The sequence below is a fragment of the Macadamia integrifolia genome, chromosome 5 (assembly GCF_013358625.1).
Source record: "Macadamia integrifolia cultivar HAES 741 chromosome 5, SCU_Mint_v3, whole genome shotgun sequence".
Classification (NCBI taxonomy): domain Eukaryota; kingdom Viridiplantae; phylum Streptophyta; class Magnoliopsida; order Proteales; family Proteaceae; genus Macadamia; species Macadamia integrifolia.
This window is the reverse complement of record NC_056561.1, coordinates 35,372,444-35,386,131: the sequence shown is the minus strand read 5'-3', so window position 1 is coordinate 35,386,131 and position 13,688 is coordinate 35,372,444. Positions and strand designations below refer to the sequence as shown.

At 36.6% G+C, this 13,688-nt stretch overlaps 1 protein-coding gene across 5 annotated transcripts in view; it reads left to right on the top strand.

Moving 5' to 3' along the window:
* The first annotated feature begins 8,258 nt into the window (after positions 1-8,258).
* LOC122079993 (carbonic anhydrase 2-like) overlaps positions 8,259-13,688 on the top strand; it is a 9,674-nt gene continuing 4,244 nt past the window's right edge. For 2 of the 5 annotated variants that reach the window (XM_042646820.1, XM_042646821.1), the window contains exons 1-3: positions 8,259-8,417; positions 11,808-11,869; positions 12,243-12,383. In XM_042646820.1, coding sequence (XP_042502754.1) covers positions 11,817-11,869; positions 12,243-12,383 — 194 coding nt within the window. In that variant the 5' untranslated portion in view covers positions 8,259-8,417; positions 11,808-11,816. Of the gene's footprint in view, positions 8,418-9,629; positions 9,712-10,924; positions 11,050-11,151; positions 11,218-11,807; positions 11,870-12,242; positions 12,384-13,688 lie in introns of those variants that run through there. The other 3 variants (XM_042646822.1, XM_042646823.1, XM_042646824.1) reach the window with 3 other exon arrangements.

Genomic DNA, 13,688 nt, shown 5'->3' with positions numbered 1-13,688 from the left:
TTTTTTTATGTATTTTTTTTATTAATTTTTACATATTTATTGTATTTATAAAAAACATCAGTTTCTTTTTTTTTAAAGATGAGTCGAGTTAGAATACATGGTTTTCCTTTTATGTGTTAATTAATTATACATTAGTTTTCATTTTGGGATACTAGAAGCGTTTAATAAATGATGATGGGGAAAGATTGCTACCCAGTCATGCAGTCGTGCCCCCTACATCCTCTCATTGCATGTCGTGAAATGATGTCTCTACTGTTGTAACTCGGCAGTCACTGAGAGGGGGGTGAACCAGTGAGTTTAATTTCGATCCCTAAAAAACTGTCTGATAATGTCTGGCCAAGAAAAACCTAATATACCTGTCCCTATTTGCACACAATCGTATGCACACTCAGCCTCTCATAGGCACTTACAAGTGTGCACACTCATTCCACATTTCACGCACTTCAATATAAAATACAAACAACAAGCACCCATAACACTGGATTTTTACGAGGTTCGATAATTTACCTACATCCCCGGAGTAGTGTCTGTAAAGGCTTCGTACCTACTCAATACACTATTTTTGACTGCACCCACAGTCGGAAGCACCCACACCTAATTTTTTCAATCCGAAGCTGAGATGGCACTCACAATGCTGGTACAATGTGTAGCACCCACTAAGCACTTAATAAAGAATACAGTAAATTTGGGCTTATATCAATGCCCTACAGTCAAGCTCTGCCTAGCATATACATCCACAACTAGCTAGCATACTTACAGTTCATCCACAATTAACCTAGCATGTATACATTCATCCACAACTAACCCTAACATACATACATGCATATAATGTAAATCAAATGTTAGAGAATCTCACAACCGATTGCCTGGGATGACTAGAAACTTGTACTGACAAGTTTGGTGCTCACACCTTCCCTCTCCTTGGCTTCTTGTTCTTCAAAGCAAACACATCCTTGCTTTCTTTTTTTCCTCATTGGCTTTGAGTTAATGTATCATTAACACACCTCAACCACCTCTTTTACCTCCTTTAATGGCCTAAGAATATTTATCATCAAGTATTCATGTTCATTTAAGGACCAACAAAGAGAGAGAAGTTTTTCTTACCAAAACCGTAGCCATCCTTCACTCAAAGCTTATTTTTCTTGTTTCCATAGTGTAGGGCTTGAAAAAACAAAGAAGTAGCAACTTGGTTCACCCAAATCCGAGTTAAAATGAGGGAGATATGACCATTTGAAGTTTGAGCAATGAGATAGCTTAAAATGGAATCTTCATAGGGGTGGCGTAGGCTACACCGGCGGCACGCGAAACAGAGGCGCAGATCTGGCTATAGATCTCATCAAAAGGTATCTCTTAATCTGAGTCGTCCGATTAAATCAAAGGACAATAGATTTAAACCATCAGTTTTGAATCTTTATGACGTCATCATGACGTACGCGCTGACATTGACAGGCGCATTGTCAATCACCGATTGGTTGGTGTAGCGAGTTTCACGATACACTGTCGACTTACTTTAATAAAGCTCCATCGATCTTGACTGTTAGATCGGAACCGATCTGATATGATTGGGTCAGATCTTGATATGGAGAATCTCTTTATAGATTCTATGCACATGCGCTACACACAATCAAGACTCAATATGATGAGGCTCCACACCATCATATCTAATACACTCCACCAATAACAAGCCTTGGGTAAGCATCTTCAATGCAAGCTCTTGGACGAACCGTCAGATCTGAATTTGACCGATGTGGCTCAATCTGACCCTTGTATTAAGGATCCCTTTGATTCTCTTATATACACATAAGCCCCTGCCTTCATATTTCCAGTGCTAAACACCCCTTATCAACTAAGACCTTCAAAATATTAAAATTACATAAAATCCCTTAAAATTTCAAAAATAAATTCCAAAAAATCCACCCAACACCGAGAGCATACTGATGAATTTTCGGTTTGGATTTTCGAACTGGCTTTCCGGAAACACTTTATAACTTTTTCATACGATATCTGATCAAGATGAAACGAAGTGCGTTGGAACCGTAACTGGACACTCTACGACTTTATATAAGACTCAATCATTTGACTCAGCCATATAAAAGATCAAAATGCAGCTAGACCTTTTCAATGATGCATCTTTCTCATACAGAATCGGAACGAGATGAAATTAGAACCATTGGAAAGATTGGATTTTTTTTGTATTGTTACATGGAGAACACTTCCTTTAAAAAATTCATCTTCAATGCCAAACTACCTTTGACTGTCACAAATACCGTAACTTCTTCATATGGTATCAGAATGTGACAAAATTAGATGCACTGGACTAGATAAGTTACAATCTATATTTTTCATGAAAAAATGATCTTCCAAAAATGTAATTTTCACTTTCAAAAATGCCCCCGAGTGTAAATAGGCCAATTTTGTTAGTTTTGACCTAGAAACCCGCACCACATACTAAGGATATATCAAACCATTCCATGTAGGGGTGTCAATTAGTGGCCCGACCTGACTGAACCGACCGGGACCGACCGTTTATAGACTGGCCAGGCCCGGACCGTTTATTAAACGTGTCGGGCTTGAGCCCGGCCCGTTTATAAATGGTCGGTCTCGGTTTTGCTACTTGGACCGTCGGGAGCCCGACCGAGACCGACCGAATAATGCCCGATCGAGACCGGCCTATTATGCACCGACTTGGCCCGACCCTTTAATGATTGTAAAATACCTATTTTACCCCCCAAATTAAAGAATAAAAACTAAAAAGTAAAGACATGTTCACATTTTTAATAATGGTTATATTTGGTATCATTTATTGATTTATTGTCATTTTTTTGGGCTTGCATGAGTGGGCCGGAATATAATAGCACATTTTAAAGAGGGCCCGTTTAAAAACCGGTTAAAGCCCGTTTAACATTAAACATGTCTGTAGCCCCGTTAAGGCCCGACTAAAGCCCGATTATAGCCCGAGACCGACCGACCGAATATAAAGTGTACCATGCCCTCAATAACTAAGCCCGATTAGTTAAATGGGCGGACACGGTGTAGCCTTTGAAAGTCTTCAAGCCCGATTAAGCCCGATCGAAACAGAACCGGCCCGACCGGTTGACACCCCTAATTCCATGTATACCAAGCGGCTCTGTTATCTCATCGGTGACAGTGGACACTACCATGTCATCATTTTCATCCATGTCACCCAAACTGGCCACGTCATCACTGCCATGTGGCCGGGTTGCCAACAAAGACAACCATAAAAAATCTACCCCCTGAGTGATACTTATGCACACTCCCTCGATTAGCCCAGGCGTTGAAGTGGAGGCCATGTGACCAACTAGTGATTCCATACCTAGAATGATTCAATTTCTACCCTTCGTACCTTGAACTGGGTTACTGGAACAAATCAGTTAATACCCTTAGATGACAAGGTTAGGGCAATGCAAGCCAAGACAAACCTAGTTCATCCTTGTAGCCAGAAGAGAGATTCATGCCCAAACTGACCCAAGGTAAATAAGAAATAGTCGGGCCTCAATTATCAGTAGGCCCACGATCTGGGATCTGTAGTTGGGCATGTATCCAGTCCATTTCCTCTAACTCTCAATTAACGTACCCCTGGTGGTTTAGAGAACTTTTTCCCTTCTATTAATATCTCGATGAACCTGGAATTGAGATCTAGACTGGTCAGGCCAATTTCGATTTTTGGAGCAAAATCAATCAAGATCAGTGAGAAATTGATAGAAATAGGCCAAAATATGCCCTAACCCTAATTCCATATAAGGATTGAAAGAGTTGAATTGACCAGAATCAGGATTCTTAAAACCCATTAAAGTGAACTCAATGCAAGAAAGCATAATCCCTATCATCTATCCGGTTTGGCTAAACGAATCCTAACACCCTTAATGCACAACATGAATCAAACAGATTTTTAAGGGTTTATATATTTCCACATAGCTATTTCCCTGAACTCTATATTGGTAAGGGTAAAAACAACATCTAAAGAGGAAGCAACAATAGATAACAACAAACTCAATCTTATCTCAACTTAAATGGAATCGATTACATGGATCCAAACAAAAGCAAAACATCGAAGGAAGAAGCAAATCACATTAAACCATGTCAATGTTGAGCATCATCTCGATGCGATTCAATCACACATCCTTCCGAGACACTTGATATGTGAGCAAGAGCTAGACCCTATGCCCAACAACAACATCCAAAACTTTATTTCAACTTAATGGGGTCAGCTACATGGAGATTCTAAACAAGGACGTGCGCGAAGATCCATGCAAAAAGATTGATGGGTTATGAGTAATTATAATAAGTGCCGGCTGTCAACCTAACACACCACTACAAATCAGCCATATGCTTAGGTACTTGTTGTCTACCTGACGTACCATATAAATCGGTCAAGCCAAAGCGTCCTACATGCATTATGTCTACCACCAAGACAATCCATCATTCAACCCTACTTTTATGAAAAGATGAATGAGATAACGAATTCTTGATCTTGTGCCAACATTTTTACAAATTTTGGGTCCCACCTAATCTGCCATGTGGCAGTTAATAGGGTTGTAAGAGAGAGGTTGGTGAGCAGTAAACTGAAGCACATACAAGTATAATACAAAAGAAACAATTTGGGTTGTGATTTCTACTCTGGCCAAGCATTGTGTGGCTTTGAGCAGGCTCGGGTTTTTCAGGCCCAAGTTACATCCCTCCTACCTTGCATGGAATCGTCTCACCCATGATAGGCGAGCAATCACACATATGGTTTAGCGGTTTGTTCTTGAGTCATTCATCCTTCCAACCGTCAACAATTTTTACAAGTTGCCTCACATTGTTTAGAGGCAAGGAATTTGAGGCTTCGAATTGGAACACAAGGCTTCACTACTAGTATTAGTAAAGGGTTGGGGGCTTTTTCCCTGACCAGGGATTAAGTTCACGGTATTGAAATTGATATTGATCGTTGGTGAAACTATAGAAAATGCAACTCTAAAGTGAAGTTTCATGAATAGAAAAACAAAAATAAGCAATCATACAATTCACACGGATTTATGAAGTTCGACAAGATTGCCTACGTTCTCATGCCTCTTTCAACTTGCTTACAAAGAAAGAAACTTCGCTATAAACATATAGTGAAACCCTATATAAAAAATTTACAAAAATACCCAAATAATCCACTTTTACCACAAAAATTTAGAACATCATGCATATACCCATAAACCCACATGTGACATGTAAATGTCAATTAATTATGGCCTAGCTCAAAATAAAGCTTCCAAAAACATAGCCAGGCTAGGGTTGAAGAGAAACTCATGACTGGGATAGGTTAGCCTATATGGCCTGGCGTCATCGATTTACATGTTCTAAATTAAGGTGTCAATTGCAAACCGTTTATCGAAATCATATTGAACCGTTTAAATCGAAACAAATAAACTGTTTATTAATCGGTTCAATTTTGGTTTTAAAATATATATATTATTTATTAAACAATCTGATCGATTCGATTTTGAACCGATAAACCATTAGTTTAACCGATATGCTATTGTGTTTTGCAATGTATTTATACCATGTCAAGTGGTTTGATTTGTTTTTATTTCTTGAGTTTTGATTTGTTTTTATTTCTTGAGTACCAATTTGAGAGTCTAGTAAAAATAAATTCATTCTCAATTGGGTCCAAAATTGATAACTCGAATCAGCAATAAAACCAAAACTTAAACCAATAAAACTGTTAAAAACCATTTACTAATTGGTTTAGATTTGGGACATTAGAATTGTTTAATAAACAGTTCAATTTTAGCTTCTACCTTTCATATTTTGAATAAAATCACGACCGAATCAGATAATACCCTCATTGGAAATACAATTATAGAGGTGTCATTCGAATAATTCTCCCTCTTTTTTTTTTTAAAGAGCAATTCAGTTCATGAGACTTCCGCTATTATAGGGTTGGAGAGAGGCAAGTATACGCAGCCTTACCCCTTGCTTCGCGGAAGAGGTTGTTTCCAAGTCTTGAACCTAAGACCACAAATATAAGATAGAATTGCATTGACCGATTAAGCAATGGATGATAAGTAGATTAATCCATAATGTCATCAGTTGTGCAAGAATGAGGAGAATATGACAATATTATGACAACATATACATATGCCTGTACTATATATGGGAACATCTACTATTGAGATTTGAGGAGTACACAATTCAATTCCCCTTTTATATAATTGATGAGTTCAACTATTTCCACAACATGACAAGAAGATGTCACCATTCTTAGCATTAGCAGTTCATATATATCATGGTCAAACCTAACTTGCACTAGAAATCAAAACCCCCCTAACTTTATATATATATATATATATATATATATATTTTCTTCTTCCTTTCCTTCCCCTGTGCCTATGTGGTTCGTGGCCCAAGGAAAGGTTTCCCTTCTATCTTCTTCTTTTGGTGAAGGATCTAACAAGGGAAAAGCTTCGTTTGCTAACCTAAGAATGGATGAAGGAGTTGAGCGTTGTTGGAAATATATACTCTTTATAAGGTGAGTATCAAATTCAAATGGATGTACTTTTAATTGCTTCCGACTGCTTATATTATTACTCGTAAGTTATAACATATAACCTTCTTTTAATTGCCTCCTGACAACCCTAATGACTAATACAAAATGGTGTAGAACCGCGGAAGCTATACCACAAAAATATAGAGCCACTAAAGAAGTCATGATAATCCATGGCTGCTTATTAACCTCCCATGACCTCTCAATCATGTCGCGTTTGCATAAGTGGTTGAAGACCTAACCTAAACTAAAGCTTAAGTATCCGTGTAACAAATGTAGTCGTGATTTAAAACATGGAATTGAGATTAGGAACGGTCTCCAGTCAATTTTGATTCGGATCATATTTAAATCAGCTCTAAATTTGATGTTTTAATGTTCTTTAGGGTTTTTCAATACAAAGATCAGACGAGCCGGATTGGTTGATCAACCTTGATTCTTGAAACTTCTGCCATCATAAATAAATAGAGGGAGAATATCACTTGATTTGGGTGTAGCCTCCCCTAGAACTCCCTCTCTCTTTCTCTCCTTCCCCAATGAAATGACTTCTTTTAGTTTAAAAAATAAAAAAGTCCCCTATTGATTGAAAAGATGGGGAGGGTGGGGGCTCTCTCATTGGCTCTCGCCCACCAAGACCCTTCCCATAAATAAAATTGGAGTGCACCTCTGGTCAAAGTCTTGACTATATTGGGAGAACCTATATTATACTAGTACTACACAACCAAGTATTACTTTTGGTGGAGTAATCATTCTCTGTCGCACTGCACTGGTGGGTGAGGATATGTTCGACTGAGAACACCTCAGGATGTGCCCAGATCTCATCGCACTAGTGCAGTGCAGTGCAGGATTGAGGATAAGGAGTTGCCTAATGACATGCCTTTATATGCTCATATGAACTTATTTTTGGCAATGTCCCTTATTTGTTACTGATCATCTTGCTTATTGCTCAGAAATGGATGACAATAGTGATTGGTAGGGCCAATCTAATTAATAACATAAAAACCTCCATTACAGGTAATGTTATCTTCTCAAGGTGGAAATTCAGGGTGGTCCAGCACAAATAAGTTGAAAAAATGTCTCATTTAAGATTATTTAATGGAAACAGGTAGAGAAGATCATATTTTAATCCTTTGCACCAGGACGTAATGAGGTCCATAAACATTAGTCTCATTCACAAACAACGTCAATCACAGAGACATCTCTCTCTCTCTCTCTCTCTCCCTCTCTCTACACACACATTAAGATGATGAGAAGCCTCACAACCACCAAAAGCATTGCCAAGGATAGGACCTTATCTCTTCCAAAGTAACATTCAACGCCCATTGTGGGTAATGCATTGGTGGTGCCCTATCTCTGTTGCAGCCATACTAATAGTTTTAATATCTCTCACAGACAAATCAACAAACACTTCATGGGACATATAATAGAGACAAGTAAAGAATAAGAGATGATCATATCTTATTCCCTACACTGGTGTTGATGTATTATGGATTCATGGCCACAAACCCCACAACCCAAAAAAAGTGCTAAAAGTGAATCATCACAACCATAGTTAAATTCAAAACAGTAAACTGATCTTCAACCTCAAAAGTCCAATCCTCATCTATCCAGATTCTGGGTAGAAGCTCTCCTTCACTGGGCTTTCATTTTCGTTATCTTCTTGGATATTAGTATAAATCCTGCAACTTCTAGCATCCCGTGCACAATGTCGACCGCTTCGTATAACTTGTGTCTGATCCCCTCTCCTTCTTTCTCAAAGACCCCAACTAGGAAATCCTTTAGCCCTACTATTTCCTGTAAGCTCAGTTCTGGAGCTTCTCCTCCTACCCTCATTAGAAACGAACCTGTTTTTGCTGCACCAGCTCCTATCATTAATCCTGCCTGGGTAATTTCCCCCTTCTGGATCTTTTCTGATCTTTTCTTTCTTTCTTTTTACTTAAATTGCATTGCACTGTTCTTTTGTGAACTCACTTCTTGTTTCAGTATTGTGGTGCATTCTTGGTAACTAAAAACCGGTTCTGGTCTGGTTTGGTTCATCAAATAAAGATTTGTATTACTAAAATGCCCTACACAGTGCCGGTTCTAGGGCAACCCCTCACATATATAAATTTTTCTTAGCATTTTGGTTCCCACCATTGCCGAAAAAAGAAGTTCAAATTCAGTAAAACTATATTATTGTTGTTATTATTATTATTTTTTTCATTTTATTTATTATTCTTCTTCTTCTTCTTATAATCATTATTATTCTTATTAGTACTGTTGATATTCTTATTATCATCATCTTAAAGAGAGAGAATATATTCTTAAAAGTGAACTACTAAAAGGATTTTTTGTCCTTGAAATGTTTTCAATTGATGCAACCAAACATTTTCAATTTATTAATAAAAAAACTATTTGTTAACTTATATTATGGAATCAATATGAAATTGAAATAGAAATCCAACCAAAGAAAGCCTTGGTAAACTAAAATCTATTTCGAGGTATTCTGGTATTTTTAGCTTTTTCAATTTTAGTGGGGATCGCAATACCACACTCGATGGATGGGAACCCAGTCTCCGAGAAGCTTGGTCATTGTCTCAGGGTATTTGTATAGTTTAGGGAATCCTTACACAATATTTTTTCTCTTAAATATGAAAATTGTTTAAATTATTGAAATGATTGACCGGTCGAGATAATATGGATACATTGAAGCATCCTAAATAAGTATGTTAAAAATAAGAAAAAGGGATGGTGGCTTTTGTTAGAAAAAACACTTGAAAGTAGGGAAATAATGGTGCTACGACCATCATAAAATAAAGAAAAGAAAACATTCTATGGCCATTTCATTCTAGTATGACATTGTAATTAAATATAAATTAATAATAAAATTCATGTTTGATTAATTTGTTAAATATAAATCAATAATAAAATAAAATATGAATTTCCCAATGCTTTGGTGATTTGATTAAAGAAGCATGAATATCATGTTTGAAAGTTTACACTTCTCACCATAAACTCTTAAGACATTGTAAAAAAAAAAAAAACTAATTAGAATTTAGAAGTGAGGTTCCTTTCCTCTGATATACCTACTGCCCCTTTTTTTTTTTTCATTTACCAGTTGAGGGAGGAGAACCCTTGAGACCACCATGGCTGCAAAATTAAGAAAGTGTATGATGTTCTGTTGCATGAACAATACCTCTGTAAGACTTTCTGCAACTAAAGTGGAAAAACATCTTTATTGTTTTTTCACCTTTTAGGGTTTCTTTATATTCATAATTCATATAGAAATGCAAGATATAATATTTTTCTTACATTTAAGGTGTATATCATTTTTCTTTCTCGTAATATATTTTTTTCATTCATCCTAATGCAAGAATATCTTATTATTTTCACTTTCGTTCTATGGAGATCTATATATGTTATTACTGCTTAAATTATATTTTGGTTTGTATTATAACAAATTAATGATATAAAAAAACAAAATCTTGAAATATTGATAATTTTTAGCCTCTTATTTTCTTGAGAATCAAGATCTATGTGGTCCATGTCACTAGGTAAAGATGGACCCAAACTGACATAATTAAGGGTGTCAATCAAAATGGATATAATTATTAAGTATTAATTAGGATTAAATATATATTTTAAAATAAGGTCTAGCGGTTGCAATTGACTTCAATTGTTTATTCTTCTTTTAGTTGGAGAACCTTTCCAAATTGACACCCTAAATATAAATTATAGCCATTATTGTAAGTGGATCAAATTGATTCAAACTTTGATCTAAGGGTGTCAAAACTCGGCCCAAACTAGTTGGACTGATCAAGACCAACGGATTCAGCTCGGACCGAATTGAACCCTCTTCAATTGTTTTTAGTTTAAGATTTCATGAAACAATCAAAAATCGAAATCAAACCAAATAAATCAATTAAACCCAATCAAAATCAGACCGAACCGACCGATTGAGCCGTTGGCCTGATCTCCCTCATGGAGTCATAGACTCATAAGTAAATAACTAGGGTTGTTATTTACTTATCTAGATTCCCAATTTAGCAGATGTCGCCTCCTTGACGGGCCATGAGGCCCATGACAGACAATACCGTTGACTAGTTTTCCAAGCAATTGAGTGATGACCAAAATTACCATCTCAGTGGGCCCCATTGGGACCAAAAGAACAAAAATCTATCCTCCACGTAGAGATTACGATGATGAGGAAATGGTCTCCCTGAGGTCCATAGTCCACCAAATAAATGGTTAAGATCTTTCGTTCCCAAGTTACAACCACGTGGCAACCATCGATGACAACAATGAGTTGACAGACCCACCGAATATTCCGGAAGCCGCTTTATAGCTGAAGTTAAAAATTAACCATGGTTAGTAGATTCTCCAATGTCGTCGGACTATAAAAAGTGCCACACACGCTGTAGGCCTTAGTTCCTAAAGTAGAAACTTCGGTGTCTGATCTGATATCCCCGGCCCGCTTTTCCTCTCCCTTCATCCAACAGAATTTCGCTAAAGAGAATATACGCAGCAGATTAACAGAGGTTCGTTACGCCCAAGGAGTTTAATCTCTCTCTCTCTCTCTCTCGTGTTTCTTACTTTTCCGATCATCGATTTAGATTCGTTTCAGGTGCCGGAAAGATCAATTTCGATTCAATTACGGCAATTCTCAGTTTTCTTTCACTTTTCCGATTGATTTTGATTCGTTTCAGGTATCGGAAAAGCTCCATTTCGATTCAATTTACGGCAATTCTCTCAACTTTTAAAACCTAAGTCATGAGATTTCGATTCAATTGTTCTGCAACTTCTTCCTCCAATCTCCATTACTCCAGGAATTATACAAAGAAACTTACTGCTTCTTCTTTTTGATCGATGAACTTGAAGAACAATCACCATCGATCTTTATTCCAATTTTCATGTACAGACGATAGAAAATTGGATGCATGATGAATCATCCTTCTTTGTTTCTTCTTTGGATCTTTTTGATCATGATCCTTCAAATCTGTGTTCATAACCTTTTCTCTTTCAACGATTCCCGGATATGGACACGGTTTGAATTAATTCTTTACTAAGCCTTAAACGAAGGAGTACTGATTCGATCCGACATGAACTGAAATTGAATCGCCATTCTCCACTTTCTCCCCTATTTCATTGGGCGATTAAGCTTCGAATCTCTAACACACCTTGGATTTAGGAGTTAATTATATAATTTAATCAACTAGTTACTTCTAGTTGATCCAACTAACGAATTCTTTTTGTTTTCTTCCAATTTATACATTTTTTTTTTTCATCGGAAATGCAGAGTGAAGGGATGGGAAGCGAATCATACGAGGCAGCCATCGCAGGACTAAAGAAGCTTCTCAGGTATCCCCCCACAATCTTTTACTGCTATTTGTTGTAGAATTAAATTGTGTATTTCGAGGTGAATTCGGAAATCGAAATAGGAAGATTTGACTTTCTTTCTTGGTTTAACGATTACCAAAAAAATATGTTTCCATGACGAGCACCGGAAGATTAGGCGTAAGGTCAGTCGCATGTCTTTCTGTGCTACCATTGGTCCCCACTTAGACCCACCAATGCCACTACCGACTGCTTCTCTCTCATATATATATATATATATATATATATATTTAAAATAATAAATTAAATTAATTTTTTAATAACGATTTTAACTTTTTATTTTATTTTATTTTTTATTTATTATTTCTCCCACCGTATTGGGGGTTGTCGGTTGCAGTGAGAAAGGAGAACTGGAAGCGGTGGCCACCGCAAAAATCGAGCAAATAACGGCGGAGCTACAAACGGTGGATAGCCCAGCGTTTAATCCGGTCGAGAGGTTGAAAACCGGGTTCATTCATTTCAAGAAGGAGAAATACGAGTAAGTTGTCTTTACTTGTGAGTTACAACGTTTTTTTCTGGGTAGGACCTTATGAGTTACAACAATACATATAAATGTGTCAATGTAGACGGTTTGGAGATTGATCTTTCTCATAATTGATCCGTTTATTAAATGTTTCAAAAAATTAAGATCTAGTTGGTTTTAATAATGTAAATTATTTTTTTTAAAAGATAATATATTCAAATATTTACGTATTACTACAATCAAACATAGAGAGCGATAAAATGGCACCCACACTTGTGGAAAAAAAAAATTCTCTTGTTTAGACCATGTGTGTCCCCTTATTAGTCCTGATACGGGCGTTGGGCAAACAATCAAGAAGCATTTTTTTTCCATTCTTCTTATTTACAAATAATTAAGAGAAAATAAATGCTCCCTAGTGGCATGGTCTTTGGTTAAAACACAAAAAAAGTCAAAATGATCACCTTACCTTTATGAAATACAGAAACCTGTTATCTTGTTTATCCCTTCTGTGCCCCCTCCTTGGCTTCTTGGCTGATGCAGAGGCCACGAAACTTCGGAGCATTCTTTTCCTCAATCATTAAACATCAACAGTTATTTTTATTTGTAATTAAAACATTAAATATATATTAATTAAGTTAAATATGCATTTTAAATGGTCCCATGGGTCCATTTTCTTTTTGGTCTTTTGTCTCTTAAAACCGTTAGATCCCTTTTCTTTTCTTTTTTTTTTTAATTCTGACAAGTTCCCCAACATCATAATCACTGTTTCATTTGATAATCGATTCCAAATTTCATTGGAAAAATGGTTCTGGAGAATGAATGAGACTGGCCCTGAATCCTGATGTGAGTACGGCCCATTTTTCCTATTAGATGGGAAAAAGTGTAGTTACGGTACTTAAATTTAGAAGAATTTAGAATTAAGAATTCGGATAGATTCTGTTTACAGTTGTAACTTTCACAGCTCACTTTTGGACAACCAACTAAACCCACTTGTCATAGGACTGTTCTTGCTGTGTGCAGGATTACCTTCCAATTTTTACAGCTACATAGTTCACTTTTGGACCACCCACTAACCCACTCGTCAATCGTCATAGGACTATTCTTGTAGGTGCAGAACTACCTTCCAAGTGCCACCAAACCTCCACAGTTCATACCTTAATACCAACTACCATTCCCCCACCCCCCCCTCCAAAAAAAAAGTTGAATTAGGTTTAAAACTAATTAAGGAAATTTTCTTGTAACACCTTAACTTTAAACAATTTGACATAATCTCACGATTTTTGAATAATATATATATATATATATATATTTTTTTTTTTT